At 42.0% G+C, this 20,128-nt stretch overlaps 1 protein-coding gene across 1 annotated transcript in view; it reads right to left on the reverse strand.

Annotated features, from left to right (window-relative positions):
• Positions 1-1,584: 1,584 nt before the first annotated feature.
• Positions 1,585-20,128, reverse strand: part of LOC144476219 (protein groucho) — an 80,178-nt gene continuing 61,634 nt past the window's right edge. Inside the window, exons 8-12 of the mRNA XM_078192899.1 lie at positions 18,562-18,705; positions 14,217-14,758; positions 9,829-10,104; positions 4,554-5,157; positions 1,585-2,530 (exon numbers count right to left, since the gene is read on the reverse strand). Coding sequence (XP_078049025.1) covers positions 2,423-2,530; positions 4,554-5,157; positions 9,829-10,104; positions 14,217-14,758; positions 18,562-18,705 — 1,674 coding nt within the window. The 3' untranslated portion in view covers positions 1,585-2,422. The remainder of the gene's footprint in view (positions 2,531-4,553; positions 5,158-9,828; positions 10,105-14,216; positions 14,759-18,561; positions 18,706-20,128) is intronic.

Genomic DNA, 20,128 nt, shown 5'->3' on the forward strand with positions numbered 1-20,128 from the left:
CGCGCGGCGTCCGACACGTAGTCCGCGGTTTTTTTTTTTTTTTTTATTGTCGGAACGGTGTCGTGATTTTCGTGACACGATCCCCCTAGCGCCCGGGACTAAATATTGTCGACCCTCCCTCCCTCTCCCCCCGTATCTTTTTCCCACTGACGGCCGGGCGCGGGCTCGCGTCGCTCCGTCGCTCGGAACGCTGACACGTTTATGGGACGCCGGCAGCTAACGCGGATGGGGTGACGCCCTTGTTTTATAGTTTTGGTGACGGGCCGCGGCGGTCACCGCGTTCGAATTTCTGCGGCGCGAAATGCTCACCGCTGTTCATCGGTTTTTATGTTACTACAGCGGCGGGATAATATTTGCCCGCGGTCTCCTTTTTTTTTTTTCCACGTCGACGAGCACAGCTGAACTACCCGTCCGGCCGCGCGCGCGCTTCGTCTTTTCGACCGGGATACTGTATTACACGCTGTGACGCCGCGCGTTCAACCCTTTGCGCTCGCGGAACTTTTTCGGATCGCCTGCCAACGCGTTTAATCGCGGTCCCGTGGCCGACGCTTTGTAGAAAATAATTATTCTATTTGACGCGTCCACCGACTTGTCAGCCGCGTGTGTCGGCGACGTAATCGTTTGTTAAAAGTGTATTTATTTTTGGTAAATTTGGATTTGCTTGGACGGTAGAAGTTTTAAGTAAAATTTGGTATTTAGTCGTATCGAAAAGAATTTTAAATTTAGAGTACAGGAAATCTGATTATACCTGAGAAGTCTTTAAAATAATTTTCGAATACAGTTGTATTATTTCCGATATTTTTGATATCAATATTAAATGAAGAAATACAGTTTTTATCACTTCTTATTTTAATAATATTTTATCTTGCGTTTTTGATGCTTCATTTGAAATTTCTCAAGTTGATTATATTTGCATCTACTTTTTCATTTTAATAAATATTTTTGCCGCGAAAATTGAACAAGACAAGTTGTCTTAGACAAAGCTAAATAAAAATATAAAACCGCAAACTTCTATATAAAACCGCAAAATATAAGTTGAACACTTTTATTTCATTTAGTATTCCTTTCACGATTTTTTAAATGTGAAAACGAGTTTCTCAATTTTATGATTATAAAACCAGAAACTCCATCTTTAACCATCGTTCCATTAACTGTATCAATATAATATTTTCTTGATATATTTACAGATATATATTGTTTAACACTAGGTTTACGTAGTAATAAAAGCAACCGTTTCATATTTGTTTATGAAAGTAACGATCTATTCTAATCGTTAATGTAATCGATAAATAAATAAATATAAATAATTATAGTAAATATAATCGATAAATAAGCAATAAATGTATCTTTAAAATCTGAATAATAGTACGTTAACAAATCAGTGACCCGTCATTTTGACGGATTCCGGAAATCTAGTGTTAATATAATAAACTAGAATAAATAAATATTCTTACCTTTGTCGTGGCTGGTCCTCTTTCACCTGAACGAAAGGAGACTCTCGCCGTAGAAAGTCATTGAGTTACACGCAATTAGGACGTAGGTTCCGGATAGTAGAACGAATCAACACCGCTGCTTAATCTCGAGTATCACTTTTTATTTAATCTTCTCTCGCCTCGATTCTCTTATATCTTCTAAGCCTGACAATATTTACACGATTCATTTCATTAGCTCGCCTCTCGTCTCACTTTTAGGGGACGTAGAAAAATATGACGGTATGCTTAAAGACTGAAATATAATATTTATATATACATATAATATGTATACGTATATACAAAATGTACACAAGGGTTTGTGGGGCCTGAGGGGAGGGGAGGGGGAGGTGGGGATTCGAGGGGCGGGGTGGAGGGGGATACGCGATTACGAATGCCAGCGTTTATTCTAATTAACACGCGGTCTCGCCGCCGAGAGGAAATTTATGCGGGCAACGAGCGGAACGAAACAGATTTCCCAGACTGCCGGCGAGAAAAAAAATATTTCATCTTGGGGGGGGGGGGGGAAAAACTCGATCGGTCCCGGCATATTAAGAGATCAATTCGGACAGGAAAGAGAACGGATTCCCCCACTTCGTCGCCGGTCGCCGGTTGTTGCTCAACGTCGAATTAACAAACGATTTATTCGACCGAGCGTGTTCGACGATTTCTCGCGTCGCGCGGTTTTCCGACTAACGCCCCGGCCGCGGCGACGCGTTCGCTCGGCGTTTATCACCGGTTTGAAACGCAACAGTGAAAACGCTTCCGGGTTCGTTCGGCTCGTTCGCTCGCGTCGATCATTGCCTCGCCAAGAGTAACAACAACAACAATAACAAGAACAACGGCAACAAACGTCTCTCATAATGTTGTATAAGAACTATGTACACCCACGCTGCGGAGAGCCATCTCGAGCGAGTCAGTCTTCCGTCTTCCGGTCGCGGCGACGGCCGCGTTCAGTACATCACCTCGTAGACGGTCGCCTTCTTATCGCCGGAGCCTGTCACGATGTACCTGTCGTCCGCGGATATGTCGCAGCTGAGCACCGACGAGGATTCCTTCGACTGCGAACAACAAACAACACAGGGCCGTGTGAACGATCTGTCGCCACTGCGCGCGCCGAAAAACGTGATCGACGAAACTTTCGTTGGTCGTGTTCTCGTCTGATGGATTTCATCTTGGATGCAAACATACGGTGGGATATTTAGTTTAAGCGATAAAGGGGGAGCGAATTTTTGTAGATAATTTGTGATCTTTGATGGTCGACATTTTTTGTTCTAATTCTGATGAAATCTGATAGCGCGGAACGTATTCCATTGTCAGGTGGAGAGATTGATTTCTATTTGCAGAGCGAGAGGTTTAGGTATGAATATTCTAACGATAATTTAATTTTCTTAAATAATCTATAGACAATTATTAGAGAGAAAAAGGAATCCAATAAGTTATCTGAGATAATATTGATACGGTTATACATTTTTTCAAAAATTACAGAATTATCGTCATCGCGTGTCGTTAAAAACATAATAACGTTTCATAATTTTAAAAAACTGTCATTGTAAGTGTATTTCTAATTTCAATCCATTTGTATTTTATTCTTCGAATAGTTAAGAAATTTAAATTTAATCATCCATCTTAAATTATAAATGTGTGCTTTTTAAAATCTGGATCTTAATTACGTGTATTTAAAAATAGATCTGTCATATCATAGTTAATAATTATACTTGTCCAATTTTTGTCAGCCCTGAAATATTAACAAAACCCTCCGCCATGCTCGATATAATTCAAGATAGGGTACATGATGGGACAGTGACTTTAATTATACAGAATCCTTATCTGCAAAGACCGAGATATAAACCTCGCCGAAGATGTAACACTGTTTCCGCTTATTATAACCTTTCGAAACTCTTAATATAAGAAAATTGAATTTCCGTCCCGATCGTTTCACTGTTCCCATTCGTTTCTTTCTAAATCCGTGGCAAGTTAGAGAAACCAATATCCGACGTCGAATAATTAACATCTAGCCTCTCTCTGATTGATGCATTTAACTGTTATCTCCGTGTCGGGTATCTTCAAGAATTTCTGGCTTCCGGCTAATATTGGACACACTAAAAATAGTAAGAGGCTAATGGAATACGAAATAGACTCGCGAGAGGATTGTTAAGTTGCCGGGGTACACTTGCACAAGATATGTACCGCGTATACTTCCGTAGACGAGAGAACTCTAAGGAGGCTCGTGCAATTACCGGAGTAAAAAAAAACTGCGATGCAAAGTAGCAAACTTTCTACAATCGCATCTTTTAGCGCGCGCCGCGGATATCCTACGATTTACGAACGAAAGTCGATAACGTAGATATTTAAGACCAAATTAATCCGCGAGATAAGTGTAACATACATTCACTGGGAAGCACGATGGTTCTCAAAGATATTTTGTTATAATATTATTGTGATATCTAATGTGGGATATAGAATTTAGAATATAGAATGTAGAATGTAAAATTTAGAATGTAGAATATAAAATATAGAATGTAGAATGTGAAGAATAGAATGTGGAATATACAATGTAAAATACAGAATGTCGAATACAGAATGAGGAATACAAAATGTGAAATACAGAATGTGTAATATACAATGTGAAATACAGAATGTGAAATATACAATGTGAAATACAGAATGTGGAATATCGAATGAGGAATACAAAATGTGGAATACAAAATGAGGAATATAAATTGTGGAATACAAAATGTGGAATATAGAATGTGGAATACAAAATGTGAAATATAGAATGTGGAATACAGAATGTGGAATGCAGAATGTGGAATTTGAAATATAGAATGTGGAATATGGAATGTAGAATGTGTAATATGGAATATAGAATGTGGAATATGAAATGCAAAATGTGGAATATAGAATGTTGAATATAAAATATAGAATATAGCATGTGGAATATGGAGTATAGAATGTGGAATCTGGAATATAAAGTGGGGAATATAGAATATAGAACATGAAATATAGAACATAGAATGCAGAATACAGTGTCACGCAAGAAAATCGAACAATTTCGATTTCACGAAAAAGATCAATTCTTACCTGGAATATCGATGCTCCGTAAGGTGTGCGCCACGCGTTCAGCAGGTTGTCCTTGCCGGTGGAGACGAACCACTTGCCGCAGGACGCGAATCTCAGCGACAGGACGCAGGACTCGTGCAAGTGTAGCTGATACTTGTCCGGCTTGGTGGCGTGCAGGACCTCGACGTTCGAGTTCTCCATGCCGACCGCGAGCCACTCCCCTGTGGGACAGTAGCCGAGGGAGAATATCTGCGAGGTGAAGTCGTGTTGCTGGAGCTGCCTGCCTTCCCGGAGGTCCCACGAGCGGACCGTGTTGTCCAGCCCGCCGGTCCAGAGCTTCGACCCGTCCGCGGAGATGTCGATGCAAGACGCGCCGTCCGTGTGACCTTGGAACTGTCTGACCAGAGACTGATTCTGCAGATCCCAGACAGCGATGTTGCCGTCGCTGCAGCAGCTGAAGCAGACTTTCGAGTCCGGCGAGATGGCCAGCGCGTAACAGGCGGGGGCAGAAGAGATTAGCTCGGCCTTGATCCTCGGCGTTGGACTGGCCAGATCCCAGATGCTCAGCCGACTGGCCTCACCGCCGACTATCAGGGTCCTGCCGTCCGGTAGCAGCTTCACCGACCTGGACATACGACGTTTCAAGACTTTTGTTAGACTTACTTTTGTCTTCGATCAATTTTGTCTTCGCTTCGTCTACTGCGTCGTCGCTATGCGAATAACAGAATTATTTGCTCATATCTGGAAATTAATTTTTACCAGGATCCTTTACATAAACGTCTCAGAAACCAATCCGGATAAATACTTTAATCTTAAAATTGAATTAAAAATTTTGTAAATTTGCTATACAAAAATGACAACGCTGCAATGGTTATTGCAAGATGACATACAAATGAACTTATTCGGAAGGGAAACAGAACGTTTTATAGGAAAGAATAATCCTATCTGAACAATTTTGTTTTATCGTTCCACGATCAATAGAACTACCGTTATCTAATGTTTATTCGCGAAGAAATCGACTACATTGATTTATCGGCCGAAAGATTCTGCGATAAAGACGTGTTTGCACTGCGTCACTCATTTTCAAACACGATAACTAGATTGGTTCCCGAGCCGCGTCCATCTGTATTCGAAACAACGTTGAAGGCGTAATTAATGTCGTACAAGTTTGCTCTTCACTTTTAATTCGATTAGATAAAGACCTTCGATCCGATGAAATTCTTTCAGCCAGTCGAAGTGACACTACGAAGTCTCGGAGGCATCACGTGATTCTTGAGCCTAGGCGCGTATCTCAACATCGTTCTTATAAACGATCATTTCCTATTATTAGTGATTCTATCCGAACCTAATACATCAAAGTTATCGAAACGTCCGATTGAAATTTATCGTCGAACCCCTCGAACGGTTCGAAAACTGTACGCGTAACATGGTGTATATCTTTATTTAAACGAACCGCTCTTAGGAACAGGTAATATAAAACGGCGTACAAAGTATTCGATTTGCATACGATTAAATTTTTCTTAATAAACGTTATTAGGCAACGCAACAGAACCGTCACGGTCTAGTCACTTAAAGGGTTAAATGTAAATCGTCGCGACACCGGTCGGCAGAACGATATCCCGGCGGGAATTTACGATATTTTCGCGGCAGCGCAAAAAGCAGCCCGGTTGTCCACGTAACGTTAATTAACCCGAGGCTACTACTATGTTCCTGTGTTTTTGTGCCACGGTATATCGCCGCGAGGATCTTAAGAACGAGAGTTCAACAAACACGTAAAAGGAAAGAATAAAAAAAAGAACTCGCATCCTTTTTGTTTAAAACTTAACGACCGAGACGCTCCGAAATCGCCTCGGTTTTTTTTATACATTGTAAAGACGGTTTCCTCCTTTAATTTTCTGTTCTTAACTGCGAGATCCTGGCGCGCGCGCGCGTGTTTCTACGGTAGAGAACGGAACCCCGTCCACGTTTTAATGTTCGCCGTCTGTGTTTCGGCGATCGGAACCGCTTTTAAAAAAGCAATTAGAGATCGAAGACGATTTCTACACGGCAGGGAACAGCGCGTTCGGTAGTTGGAGAGGATTCGAGTGAGCCGTAATTCGCCGGGAACGGTCGGTCGCCGTTCGCGTGTTACAAAACCCGAGATAAACAAAGAATTTCACGATCCTCGTTTAATATGCAACGGTGCGTCATAAAATCGAGAGAGGCCCGTTCGCTCGGTTTCACCGGTTATAAAAATGATAATTATTTTTGCGCATCCGCGCGTGGCTAGATCGAGCGTGATCGCGATCGCGAGAGCGCGAGCACCGGCCGTGATTAGCAACTGTGACTGATGGATGGATCATAAAGTACCTTTTAATGCGGGGAAGCGTGCATTACCGGAGGGGGGAGAAATGTATTGAATTTGCCGGTGGACTGGACACGCCGGTGTTCAAAAAACCCGCTGGAGGTTCAATTACCGGCCGTATCGGCGGGGCATTAACAGTCATACGAGACCGATATTATTCCGTTCCCGCGACGGTGAAACGTGCAACGCTCGCAAATGCATCGTAAAAATGCCGAACATCCCGTTTATTCTATCACCGACACTTCCACGTGATTTTTCAACGTTCCACACACCACGGTGCGCGCGCGCGCCCCCGGAATACCGAAATACTCTCGAATACGCGCGATCGCGATGTTTCACGCGCGGCCGCACGCTTTCTGCTCATAACCCCGTTTCACCCTTGCGCTTTCGAAAATAAAAGGAAATTGGCAAAAAAACGTTGTGAATATTGTCGACTCGAAAATATCACGTAATACCTCGCCGCTCCGCGAAATTCAATTTGCAATTCATTGCTTCTTCGTAATGTTTAACATCGAAAGCGCGCGCGCGCTTGTGCGCTGCTTTTATTTATGTTGCCCTGCAACCGTTGCGATTTTTATCGAACCGATACCAAACTACGATGAGTAATCAACTATTGCGTCGTCGCCTCGGCGGGTATCGCGCGGCGATTTTGCAAGACAAATTTCTCAGACGTTGTTGCGTCAATATTTGGCGACGAATTTTTTCTGTATCGTTTGCTCGTTGTTTTGGTGGCTATAGAGACCCGTTAACACATTAAAGGCGGGAATCGTAGTAATACGATTTATTAGTTTTTAGTTCCTTTTTAATATTTCTTGTAGTTTTGAGAGTTTAAATAAACTTTTGTAAGACTAAATTGATGATTACACAAAATAGCGTCCGCTCTAGGACGAAAAACGAGTCAAGATCCCCCGCCTTTATTATGTTAACATGATTCAAACGGGCGAGATAATAAAGATCGAACGTTTCTAACAAAATGTTAACTTCGACCGGGCTACGAAATAAATCATCGTCGCAGCGTGCCATAATTGTTACATTGCGAATTTTTCTATATTTATAAGAAACATTTAAAGGAACACAGAGACTAAAAATGTATACAAAGGTAAACGAAAGCGATTCAGACGTTGAAACATCTCTAAACAATTAGACAAGATTTTAACGAAACTCCTAAACGCTTCCGTTTCGCTAATCTCGGACACGGGAATGTAAATTTGTACAAACTTGCTAAACCCGAACGCGATAAGATCGCGCGTACGAGCGTCGAACTGAACGACGACGGCGGCGGCTGGAAAACCCTCGCGTTTCGCATCAAGATTCGTTTATGAAAATCTCGCTCAATTATCTGCGCCACCAACTCGAAAAGATGCGACTCAATGATACGCGTTCGGCTCTAGGTAGGATACGGACGCGCGTAACGCGCGTATTCCGCGCGGAAGAATCGACGAGGCGGGGAGGGGGGGACGACTTCGTGCTCAGGTGTATCACGAGTAAACACACTCCGGGGTCTCCCTAGCGTTAAATTGAGTAATGAGAGAACCGTCGGTACTGCGAACCGAATTACCATTGCGCAGACAGGATCTGTCGTTATCGCGAATGAATAATATATGAGCGTCGACGCGGGTTCGAAAGTTTGCCAGTCCCGACCCCCTTTGTCTCATAATATGGGGATCTGAAGGGGGGAGGGGGAGGGGGGGGGGGCAGGCAGCCGCCGTTTTCATTTCGACTCGACTTCGTACACATATAGAAATTTTGCTTCGTTCGAAGCCGCGAACGCGCGCGATCCTGTTTCTGCTCTAGTAAACTCTTCGTCGCTTCTTTTTTTTTCTCTCTCTCTCGATAAGCTGCTGAAATCGTTTCACTTTCAATCGTTTACCCAGTTTTCTCTTTAAACACATTTAACACCGCCGTATCATAAAACGGACACGACTGATAATAAAATATTGGAGCGTGTCCACATCGCGGGCATTTCTAATTTATGTTTGCTTCGCAATATACCATTTCGAAAGCGAACACGCCGCTCTTTCGTTCGTAACTTGCGACACGGCGAAACAGATTCGTATTATTTGTAAAACGGTATGAACCGCGATCGGCTTTGAACCACAAAGGAGAAGCAATTTGTTGTACGAGAAAAAAATTGCTCGCGACACACGTAGATTTATTTTTAGTATAATTACTGATATCTTTTATATTCGAATGATATTTAGAGAAAACAGATGGTTAAATTTTAACACCTGTTTTGATACAGCGCTACGAGCGTGCTCGAAAACCGATAAAAATGTATTATAACCGAACAGTTGGTTTTCAGCATTTATAACAAAATTAATACATTAAATGCATATTAAGAGACACGTCAATTTCAATTTCATATAATAAAATATTTTAATTTAACCCTTTGCACTCGATGCCATTTTAGTTGTAAATCTGAGACAATTTTTCTGGTACACGGTATTTCCATTTTAAGCGACAAAATGCATTTTATATATACCAAATTAAATCTCGCGATTCATGCCAACAGTTTCACGTTCCACAACTTTTTAAAAATTGATCTTTGTTGCTATAAAAATGATTTCAGAAGGTGACAGAATAATTTTAGTGGTGCCTCAGAGTCACCAATCGATTGATTGGTAAAAAATTGTGAAACGTGAAATAATATATAAAATGCACTCGCAAAGGGTGAAAATATATTATAAATATATAACATGATTCTAAGAACAAATGATTTTGCAGAGACAGTTTAAGAAACACGAGATCGCTGAAACGTTCTTTTCCTTTCCCACCACCGTTGCGAGCCTCGCACTTGACAAATTGCAGACTCCGTAGCATCTTATCGATGCATAAAGATTCGAAGGGGTTGACGAATCAAGATAGCAGCGAAAAAGGGGCGACGGTGCTGAGAAAGGAGAGAAAAAAAAAAAGAGAAGCGAGAAGAAATCCGGAAAGGAGAGAACCACTGACCTGATGTAGTTATCAGGCTGCAGACAGTCGAGCTGCGATACCGACTTGGTGCTTCCTGTGCCGCCCTGCCCGATGTCCCAGACCTTGACGCATCCTTTGCCGCCGGTGTACACGTACTTGGTCGGATTCGAGATCGTGACGGCGCACACGACCTCCCCGTGACTGAGGGTATTAATTTGCCGCGCATGACGCGGTATCCCCTGCGCGATCAGCGCGTCCGGTGGGAAGGGCACCGGCTGCATCTGGCCCTCGCTCGACACGTGGAAGCTGTACGCACTGGAACACAGATCGGGAGAAAAAAATGCGACTCGTGCGGCGAACAGGCGTGTTTACCACCGGCGAATAGGCTGGCTTCCCCACAAGGCAGATCGCTAGCTGGCAAGCTAGTCGCGCGCGGCCCCGCATAACTCGATGGCTTGTTCGGTAATGAATCGTGAACTTCCTTATGGGGTTACGCCTACCCAGAAACTGAAAAATTTCAGATCTTTCGGTATTCACATTTCCTCGGACAGCATCAGTCAGTTGTCAAACATTCATTGAGAGAGGGTAGCCTGGTTTCGACATGGATCTCTAATCGTAGTAGTCGAATATATTTCACATGGAGATTGTACAGTCGTCTGTATAGATCGGTAAAGATCTAGCACTGAAATTAATTAACACTGAAACTAGCAAAGCAGTCAATATGTGATTGGTATCTATAATCTCGCAGAGTTATTAATATTGCAGGCTATGAATCATGAGTCGCCAAGCTAGATGCTAGTCCAAACCAGGCTACCCTCTCGCGCACATGCGAGAAATCTCAAACATTTGATACAAAAAGAACAAGAACCCGCTGAACGCACCATAAATAAAATTTATCCGATTATCGTTTCGTGCAATCATTTCAACGAGAATTGATCGACTAGTTCGGTGACCGAGTTCTTGTTGCTTTTTAATAAAACGTTGATCAACCCGAAACCAGGGAAGAGCCGACCCGCGTGTCTAGTATTGTCTTTGAAATTACAATGATTACAAATACGTTTCTATCGAGCCAGCTCGTATTAATCGTGAATCATAAATGACAAGGTGGACGCGGATTCAACGGTGCAATAATGATAACGTAACAAACAGAATAATATTCCCTCCCTATGATCGCATCGTCCTGTATGATAACGCGATTTCAAAGAGCAGCCAGCGCGCGATATTCTCAACCGTTTATCGATGTTCCATTGTGCCGCGGGGTCCGAGGATGAGCCACGCGTTATAACCAGCTTTATAAAATCATAACCTGGCAGGGCGGGGATCATTAAAAAGGGACGACGACTGGACCGGGCCAGCATTATGCTACGTACATCCGCGCGTCTCCGCGATTTATTTAAAATCCTTGCCCTCGGTCCGCGAATAACTGCGAAAGGTTTGACGACCGCGCGCGGGTCGTGCAGCCCCCGGTGGTCCCGTTCCCCGATACCGGAAGTCGGAATCCATTATTCACTCGATCAGCTCGCTAAAATATCGCTTACACATCGGGCGACATCGTAACGAAAATATATCCGGATAGCCGGAATAAATAATGGGCTGATTAATTGGCGGGCATCGATCGAAACGCGAGCGCGCGCGTGTCCCCCCGTTTTCCTATCGCGTCCATCTATGCAGTTTTCGAAGTCGTATATTATCTTGTACATTAATGGACGTCCAGGAAAAAAAAAGTGAACGAGGGGAAGGGGGAGAGGGGAAAAAAAAAGGTGAGAGAGACGCTGTTACACGCATCCGTTGTGTGCAACATTTCATGCCGGCTATCGCTCTTTATCTTGACCGTTAATCTCGTCGCGCAGACATTTGCTTTAAACTAAAAAATATTGATAACGCCGCGAGCGCGCGCGCGCCCGCTCTGACCGCTCGCAGCCACAATAAACAATAGAGACGCGGAATTTTCATAGTAAACGGAAATCCCGGATAAATCGTGGCTCGGCCCGCTCGCCGGGCATTAACAAAAATATTATTGAACCGGTCCGCCGGAACATTTTATGATCCTGTACGAGAGAGCACAGAGCGCGGCGGCGGCGTTTCAGGTTTTCCATCCTTTCTTCTCGGTTTTCTGCGCGCCGTTTCCGTTCGCGATACCCTTTTTGTTAGTTATGGTTCGGTTTCGCGAAAGTGGATATCTGAAGATATATTAATAGATACACGCTCGCGCTGTTACTTTGGATTTTGATCGTATACGAGCAACTGGTATGACGTATTTTCTTTTGATATACGGTTATTCAGTTATTTTTTTATTTTACTTTTACGATTCGCGAAGACAGAAGGAAGGATCTTAAGAAATATGTCTATTATATGATAAATCGTATATTGTGTGATAGATTTGAACAATCGAAGTAATTTTTGTTCGAAGATTTTAAGGAAATAAAATCGAAAACAGCGAGGGTTAATTTCCACCCCATAAAGTGAATTTGCTATCCGAGTAAAAGAAATGTAAATTAGCAGATAGATTAAATAAATATGTTATTTAAAATCCGTTAAAGTTAATAGCAGTAAAAAGATGTCGGTATATCTATCTCTCGTCACTGATGCAAATGATTTTAATTTTACATACCGACGGTATAATCATTGTTACGTACAAGCTCGTCGAATATGATTTCTATAGTTAACTAATTATTATCGTGATCGCGTAGAGAAACAAGTCTATTAATAGTTCATAGTTTTCGTACTTTCCAACAATAAATCGGTAATCTTTTTGCGTGAAACGCGACCGCTCGAATCGACGCAGAAAAACCTGGAAAACCTATGTAAACGTTCCCGCTTCTTTGGACAACAGAAAAACCGCGAAAAAAAAGAAGAACGATCGAATCCGTATGAATATGCGATTTCGTCCCTGAGAGCGCGAAATATTCTTCCATCTACTGGAATCTTCCACACGGTCTGCGTAGAGAGAGAGAGAGAGATTCGCGGGAGACGACGATTCATTCGGTTCGGTTTCGGTCGCGTCTATAAACGCGCTAAATATATTTAATATCCTTCGTCCAATATTATACGACGCGCAGTCGAAAGGTCTTATCTTAAGGCACCGACGCATTTTCGATCTACAGGAAAGCAAACAGCTTGTAGTTACTTAGCCTTCGTTCAATTTAGATTTGTTTGGAGAACTGGTTACGAGTCTCGGGACGCGCACGTCACTTGCCAAACCCGAGAGATATCGTCCGCATTGAACGACAAGGTAAACGGAACACCTTCGCGTGTATGTATAGCCGAGGAAAATGATCTACATTCTCGCGTAGAGAAGCGTTCGGTCGCGGGACTTGAAATAGACGACGAACGGCTACCGTTGTCCGATCGGCAACCGTGCCGCTACTTGCGAATTGCGACGCGCGGATCGAGCTTGAAAAGCTGCGAAATTTCGTTCGCGACAATCAATTATTAAATTCCCTGCGCGAACGTGTATCTCGGTATAATCTTACATCGATCATCTCTACCATTTATAAGAATTACTAAGCATCAAGTCAACGCTTTATCGACCGATAGCCTCTAAATCGACTTCCCCCCCGATCGGTAGCCTGTGAATCGGTTGCCATAGTAACCCTTAATTTGTTATCTATTATTGAGATAAATATGTTAAATAGGACTACAAGCTTCAATATTATTACATAAATTTTTAAATATCAAATACCTTTCGCGATTAATAAGATAAATAAAATCAAAATAGAAACGAAAATTTTTACGACCGGTCGATAAAGTGTTAAAAATAAACGGCAGATCTTTGCGTAAAATGAAAAGCGCGTAATCGAAAGTCGAACAATAGAGATAGAAGTTAAATAAAAGCGTATTTTTCAATTTTTAACGAAGAGCGACAATTTTGCACTTTGCCACCTGACTTTTCCCACTAAGCTACGCAGTTATAAATATTGTATATACTAAACGCGATATACGCGAAGGAAAGTACGAGGCTGGTGTCTCGTCGAGATCGAAATAGACGTCGATTATACGACGGGAAACGTGGCTCACCGTCGTCGCGCGTTACACGACCGACACCGAAAGACGGCCGCACAGAGAGGGAATACTATCCGCGACTTCGCCGACGCGCTTATCAAATCCAACACCGGCGAAGCCCACGGCAAATAACGCGAAGATCGCACACAATGTTTCACAATGCGCGAGCTTGTGGCTGAGAGCCCGACGACGAATCGGGTGGCTATTATTGCAGTAGGCAACACGGATCGTTTAACAACGACACTTTTTTTCGCGCAGCTATTTGAGACGTACAGAGCGCGCACGAGAGAATCTCATCGTCGCCGTCTGGTATCGAAGGGGTTTCGCTCGGAATCAGGCTGGCCGAACGGACCGGCGACGAGAGCCGAGTTTGAATCCGAAGGATGACGGGGGTTCTAAAGAGCGTGTCGAGGATGTGTACTCACGGTTTGCCTCCGGGTACTCCGACGGATCCCATGGGAGTCCTCATGGCCACGTGGGGATCGTAGAGCTGCGAAGGTGGTGCTCTAGGCGCCACGTAGCCGTTATAGCCCATCATGTCGACATGAGGATGTTGGCCACCTGGTGCCAGATGGTGGGACGGTGGCCCGGGAGGATAGTGCTGGAGATAGGCGCTCGGCACACCGGGAGGCGGCGGCCCCTGAAGCAGTTTCCCCGAACCGGAGGGTTTCAGACCGGCTCCGCCGATCGCCGAGCCAGAAGTCGGCGTCAAAGGCTTCGAGATCGGCGTGGTCGGCTTCTCGCGCTCCTCCATCTTCTTCGCCGACGGTGTGCTCGCGTTGCTGCTCGTTCCGCTCCTAGGCGAATGGGGCGGCACGTCTTTTTTCGTTTGAATGCTGGCGCTCATCGCGGGCACCTTGTCCAGCCCGTTCTCCCGGGGCGACGTCGTGCCGTTTACCACCGGGCTGGTTGGTCCCTCGCTCGCGTCGTCCACCACCAGGTCCTGATCACTTTTTTCGCCGTCGCTCTAGGATGGAAACGACAATTTATTAACATTTCTGGAGGATAGCTAGAAGATTTAGTAATAACTCTACCGTTGCCGTTCAAGTGACCAGTTCAACGATTCTTATTCACCGTTTAATAAATTTATTCGTCGCAATAGATACAGATATAAGAATTGGAAAATATCTAAATAAATTCGATACTGTAATTTGGATAACGTAACATAGTTTGGTCACTTTTAACCGACCGGTATGTTAATCTTAACCCTAAATTTATCATAAAGCTCAGAATGACTCGTATCACAGTTTCTATTTTAAAGTCGCTGATATTTTTTAATTTTCTTAATATATTTTATGATTCAAATACAATATATATTGTAATAAACAGACGGAAAGTTTATATAAATTAGACGATCGTATGGCGTAAGTTGTGTTATTATTATAATACTCGGTAGGTTTAGTGTGAAGACCAAATGCACCCCTTGTCGCATCAACTAATAATCACTCGTACGTTTTAACCTTTTCCTTCGAGGAGTCTGACACCTGATCGAGGTTATAATATTAACTAGTAATAAAATTTCTGATACTTAATTTCTAATTATTAATAATAATTTCTAGTACAAATGTTGCTCCGCTCTTTTGAGTTGGAATTCAAGTAAACGTAAGTACACGATAAATATAAATATAATTAATTGTTTCTATTACAGGTAGGAGCAAATCTCATTGCACAAATTTGCAATATTATAAAGCCGTATCGTGCAACATAATTTAATATTTTTAGAGTAATAAGAATTAACAGTTTAATCGGTGTTTCATAGTATGCTTGTTTATGGACACTTTTCGATTTCTGTTTTCATATTTGCATCACATATCATAAACATGTAAAAAATATTGTTATAAATAGATTTCATCTCATGTCTAATCTCGCGAGTCTTTTTACCAATGTATACACAGATAAATATACAAGCACGACAGCACATACAGATAAGGTGAGATTACGGTACACAAGAGTACATTGTGTTTTCTGCATTCATATTTCTAGCGTAAAATATCACAATCTGCCGGACAATATTGAATCGTGCAGCACTGGAGAAATTATCTTCGCTTTTCCCGAATCGCGGGAGATAAAGCGCGCACCGTGCTCGATGGCGATGTTGGCATAACTTGCGATAATTTTTGCAGATAGCGCCGCTTCCCACTCGAAAACCTTGGTCTAATAGCACGCCTTTTCAATATTTCTGATTACATGTTTTCGGTAATCCCGGGCGGAGTTCTTGAAAATTAATCGAATAGATTCTACGAAATGCTCTACGATTCTAACTGAAGGGTATCGAATCATAGTCATTTCTATATGTTTGTAATACGGATAATCAGAAATTGCGTTCGAATGCTTTACGTAAATCGAAATTAATTTCGGTGTTTAAGGTCAATTTAAGTTTATTTTACTTTAATGCAATGAATAATATAAATTTTATTTAATATAGTGAATAATATAAATTTAATTTAATGTAGTGAATAATATAAATTTAATTTAATATAGTGAATAATATGAATTTAATTTTATGTAATGGATAATATAAATTTAATTTAATGTAATGGATAACAGAAATTTAATTTAATATAATGAATAATACAAGTTTAATTTTAAATAATGAATAATATTGATTTAATTCAATATAATTAATATTATAAATTTAAGTCAATGTAATGAATAATTTAAATTTAATTTAAATAATGAATAATGTATATTTAATTCAATATAATGGTTAATATAAATTTAGTTAATGATAAATTTATGATATACAGATATATAATATTGCATTAAAGAACGAAGAACAAATTACAAGTTACCGGTATGTTCTTAGTTTTTTATTCACTTTTATTGAGTTTCGAGTATCCAGAAATCTTCGATTGTTTCAGCGTCGTCCGACAGCGAATAAAACGCGAAGAGCGATCGATTTCATCGTCCAACGCGTAAATTTCTAAAATCTGCACCGAGTTTTCTGATTCCCGAAGCCCGATTGCGTTAGCATAGACTTAACGGAACGAAGGATTTACTACCGCCGGAGAATGTTTGTCGAATACACATCGCGGGGTTTGCATATCAAAGTTACATATTGGTTAAGCTAATCAGCGTTATCTTATTTAACGTCTCGGATACAGTTCAACGCTTCTTTCGCGTTAGTGTTCTATCAAAATAATGATAATTACATCATCGTTGTTGTACGATAGTGGTTTAATTAAAACACCTTGTCAGTCGTTATCTACGGTAAACACGAACGGCTCAAGAGGAGAATGGAGGCGACGACATCCGAGGGAAATTCGTTACAATTTACGTCTTACTGCGCGCGCGGCTCACGATCCTTCGGTGTCTCCGCGTCGTTCGCGACGATTCCGCTGAAACATTGTTCCGAACGCTGTAATCTCGCTCCGATAATCGAGAGACCTATTCACACGAACAGAAATTAGAATCGCGCTGGGAAGAAAAGCTGCCTGTCCGGCAAACAAACCTACACTTATAGTTTCTGATAAAAATTGCGGCAGCTTGTTGTGTTAACGATTTCTGACGTTAACGCGAGTCCTGTGACTTTAGCGTGACACAGCTCTCGATTAAATTAATCGACCGTCCGCACAAGGGTTATCAGCCGACTATCTTTGGCCAAGTTTGAAAAATTAATTCTTACAGATACGCGTTCGAGTGAATGGCATTTGATTGAAACTTGCGAGATGCATTTTATCGTTTCAGATACGATCCCGGTACGTTGATTTCATTTAACCGGTTAACTGTTTCCGACGAGTATGCTCGTCGCGAAGACATGGCAATATTTTGTGTTATTGCACGTGTAATTTTCATTATGCAACTTGTTGTTGCGATTTTATCGAAGACGAAAATTTATTCCTAAATTTTAAATTGTTTCGAGTGTTTCGAAGGTCAAAAAGACATGAAACGAATCGAAATAATAGTGAGACAAAAATGTACACCTTGTTCTATAACCTATGGTATTCGCTTCAGGAATAGATTTCGCAAATATAAATAAAAAAAAAATTGTGCAAACACGCGTTCTATTCGACTTTGTTTTCGAGTTATGACGAGTTGTTTTGAACGCGAGCAAATACAACGCGTTCAGAATGAAACTGGCTCTAACTGGAAAAAAAAACAAGGTCAAATAAGGCATATGTTTATACTTTTTTTCATTGTTTCCATGTGCAGAAAATATACTCCTGATGTGGGTCCCGCATGCTACGGGCACCCTGTATAGCGTCGGGGTTAGATAATATGCTCGTTATCGCTTACTTTTTGCGATAATAATAATAATAATTATTATTATTATTAACGACAGCCAGAGGTAAGCGAAATAAAATTCAGATCTTCGATAATGGTCGGTCGTAATCAGTTGCATAATTCTGGTTCTCCGTAATGGTCATTCATAAACAAAAACTGTTTTCGACGAATTATAATGGTCATCCGCGACGAAAGTTAACATTCTCATCTTGGATAATCGGTATTTGTAATAAAAAAAAAAAATAAGAATTTTCGTTATTGATAACAGTTATTTGTAATAAAAAATTACTACTGTTATTTATAGTATAATAGTTATTGATAAGTAATGATGATTTTAGTCATTTCTAATGGTCATTGATAACCGCAGCACATAGAAGTCTAGTTCTTCTGGTTATATCAGTTTTAAAAAATTCCTTTTTTTAATGACGACTACCCTTTGTATCGATAAAAATAAAATTTCTGTCGATGGTGTTTTTTTTTTCAATTTTTGGCGCAATCGTTAGTCTCGGTCTCTGGATGAATGAAAGGAAGCCAGCGAGTACTCACGTGGCCGATGTCTTTATCCTGTTCCTTTTTCATTTTCTTGATGTGCATGGGGTGGTCGTGGTGATTCTGTGAGTGATGGGAATGGTGGGTCTCCTGCGGTGTTCGCGGCCGACTGTATTTATCACCGGGCGATATCGAACTCCTCTGTAACGTGACGAAAATTACGTTTCGCGCGAAGCCGTAGACACGAACCGCGAAGCGGATAGATCGCGGCTGATCGGCTCCGGCTCCGACCCGGCTTGGCACGGCGCGCGCGCCTCGATCGTATCGGGCCCGCCGGGAAAATACGTTCCGCCGGGGTACACACACACGCATACACATACACAGAGAGAGGCGGCCGTCGGGAAACGAGTTTTTGATTTATACGGGCGATTAAACGCGGGGCCCCGCGCGGCCCGACGAAGAAGCGTGCTAACGACGGCCGAGCAAGAAGACACGCGTTTGCCCGAACGGCGCGCAACAACCGCCGCCGCTCGCAAGCCTCGTTAATCTCTAGTTAAATAACAGAGAACCAGCGCGGACCGAAACAACGGGTTACCCGTGTGTTTCCTGCGGTCCGATCAACGTGACAAAACCGTAATTACCTGCGTCGACGGTTATTATCAATTGTCACGCGAGCCCGTTCGCGATAATCGATTTCGACTTCGCTGCGCGCCCCGCGCCGAGCCGAGCCGCGCCCGTTTCAATGCCACCGGAACAGGATTTTCAGCGTTTCGCGTTCTTGAATGGCGTATCGACGAGACGAAGCCACTGAATACGACCGCGATCATTTCGAAACCGGCTATAACGATGCTCGATGGTTTAACCGTTGCTTTAGCCGCGGTTAATTTAATTAACCCGAGGAACACTCGGCAAAACCGGACGAATATTTTCCGAAAAACATTTCCATGCCTGTTTCGTATTGAATTACTTATCGCGCGTTCAACCCCCCTGTCGCAACACTCGCATTGCGGTTACAACGACTGCACCGTTTTCCATTCTAATAATTTCTTAGACGAAACAGAAAATTTATAATTTTCCGCGTAATCAAATTTACCCGAATGCTTAACCTTTTCCTATATGCTCGTGGACGTATAGTTTAAACAGATGGTATATATTGTCTTGTATGCATTTACGAATAATTTCATCGATTTTTATAAATAAAAATTAATCATTTACAACTCCACTTTGTTCGTATCAAAATAACGTAACCACGTTTATGAAATAAATTTAAATAAGAACGTAGACATTTTTTCAACCCTTTGACTACTGTTGGCGCCTATTGGCGTCCGAAACGTGTTGGCTTCCCGGTACTGTAGGCGCCGATAGGCGTCAAGATCAAATTTCGCCCCCGTTTATTATTAAATCTGATTAATTATATATTGTGTAATGTTTATGTTATATATTGTAAAGAAAATGCTTACAATTATTGTTCACTTCAACTAATATTGGTTTAATGTAATAGAAAACAATATTTTGAATATTTCAATATACTTCCTCGAAAATGCATGTCTAACGAAAAACTACGGCCGTGGCAAAGTCTGCCGTAGCCAAAGGGTTAACCGATTTCGTTACACTTGCAGAATTT

This window comes from Augochlora pura, chromosome 2 (assembly GCF_028453695.1).
Source record: "Augochlora pura isolate Apur16 chromosome 2, APUR_v2.2.1, whole genome shotgun sequence".
In the NCBI taxonomy this organism is placed as follows: domain Eukaryota; kingdom Metazoa; phylum Arthropoda; class Insecta; order Hymenoptera; family Halictidae; genus Augochlora; species Augochlora pura.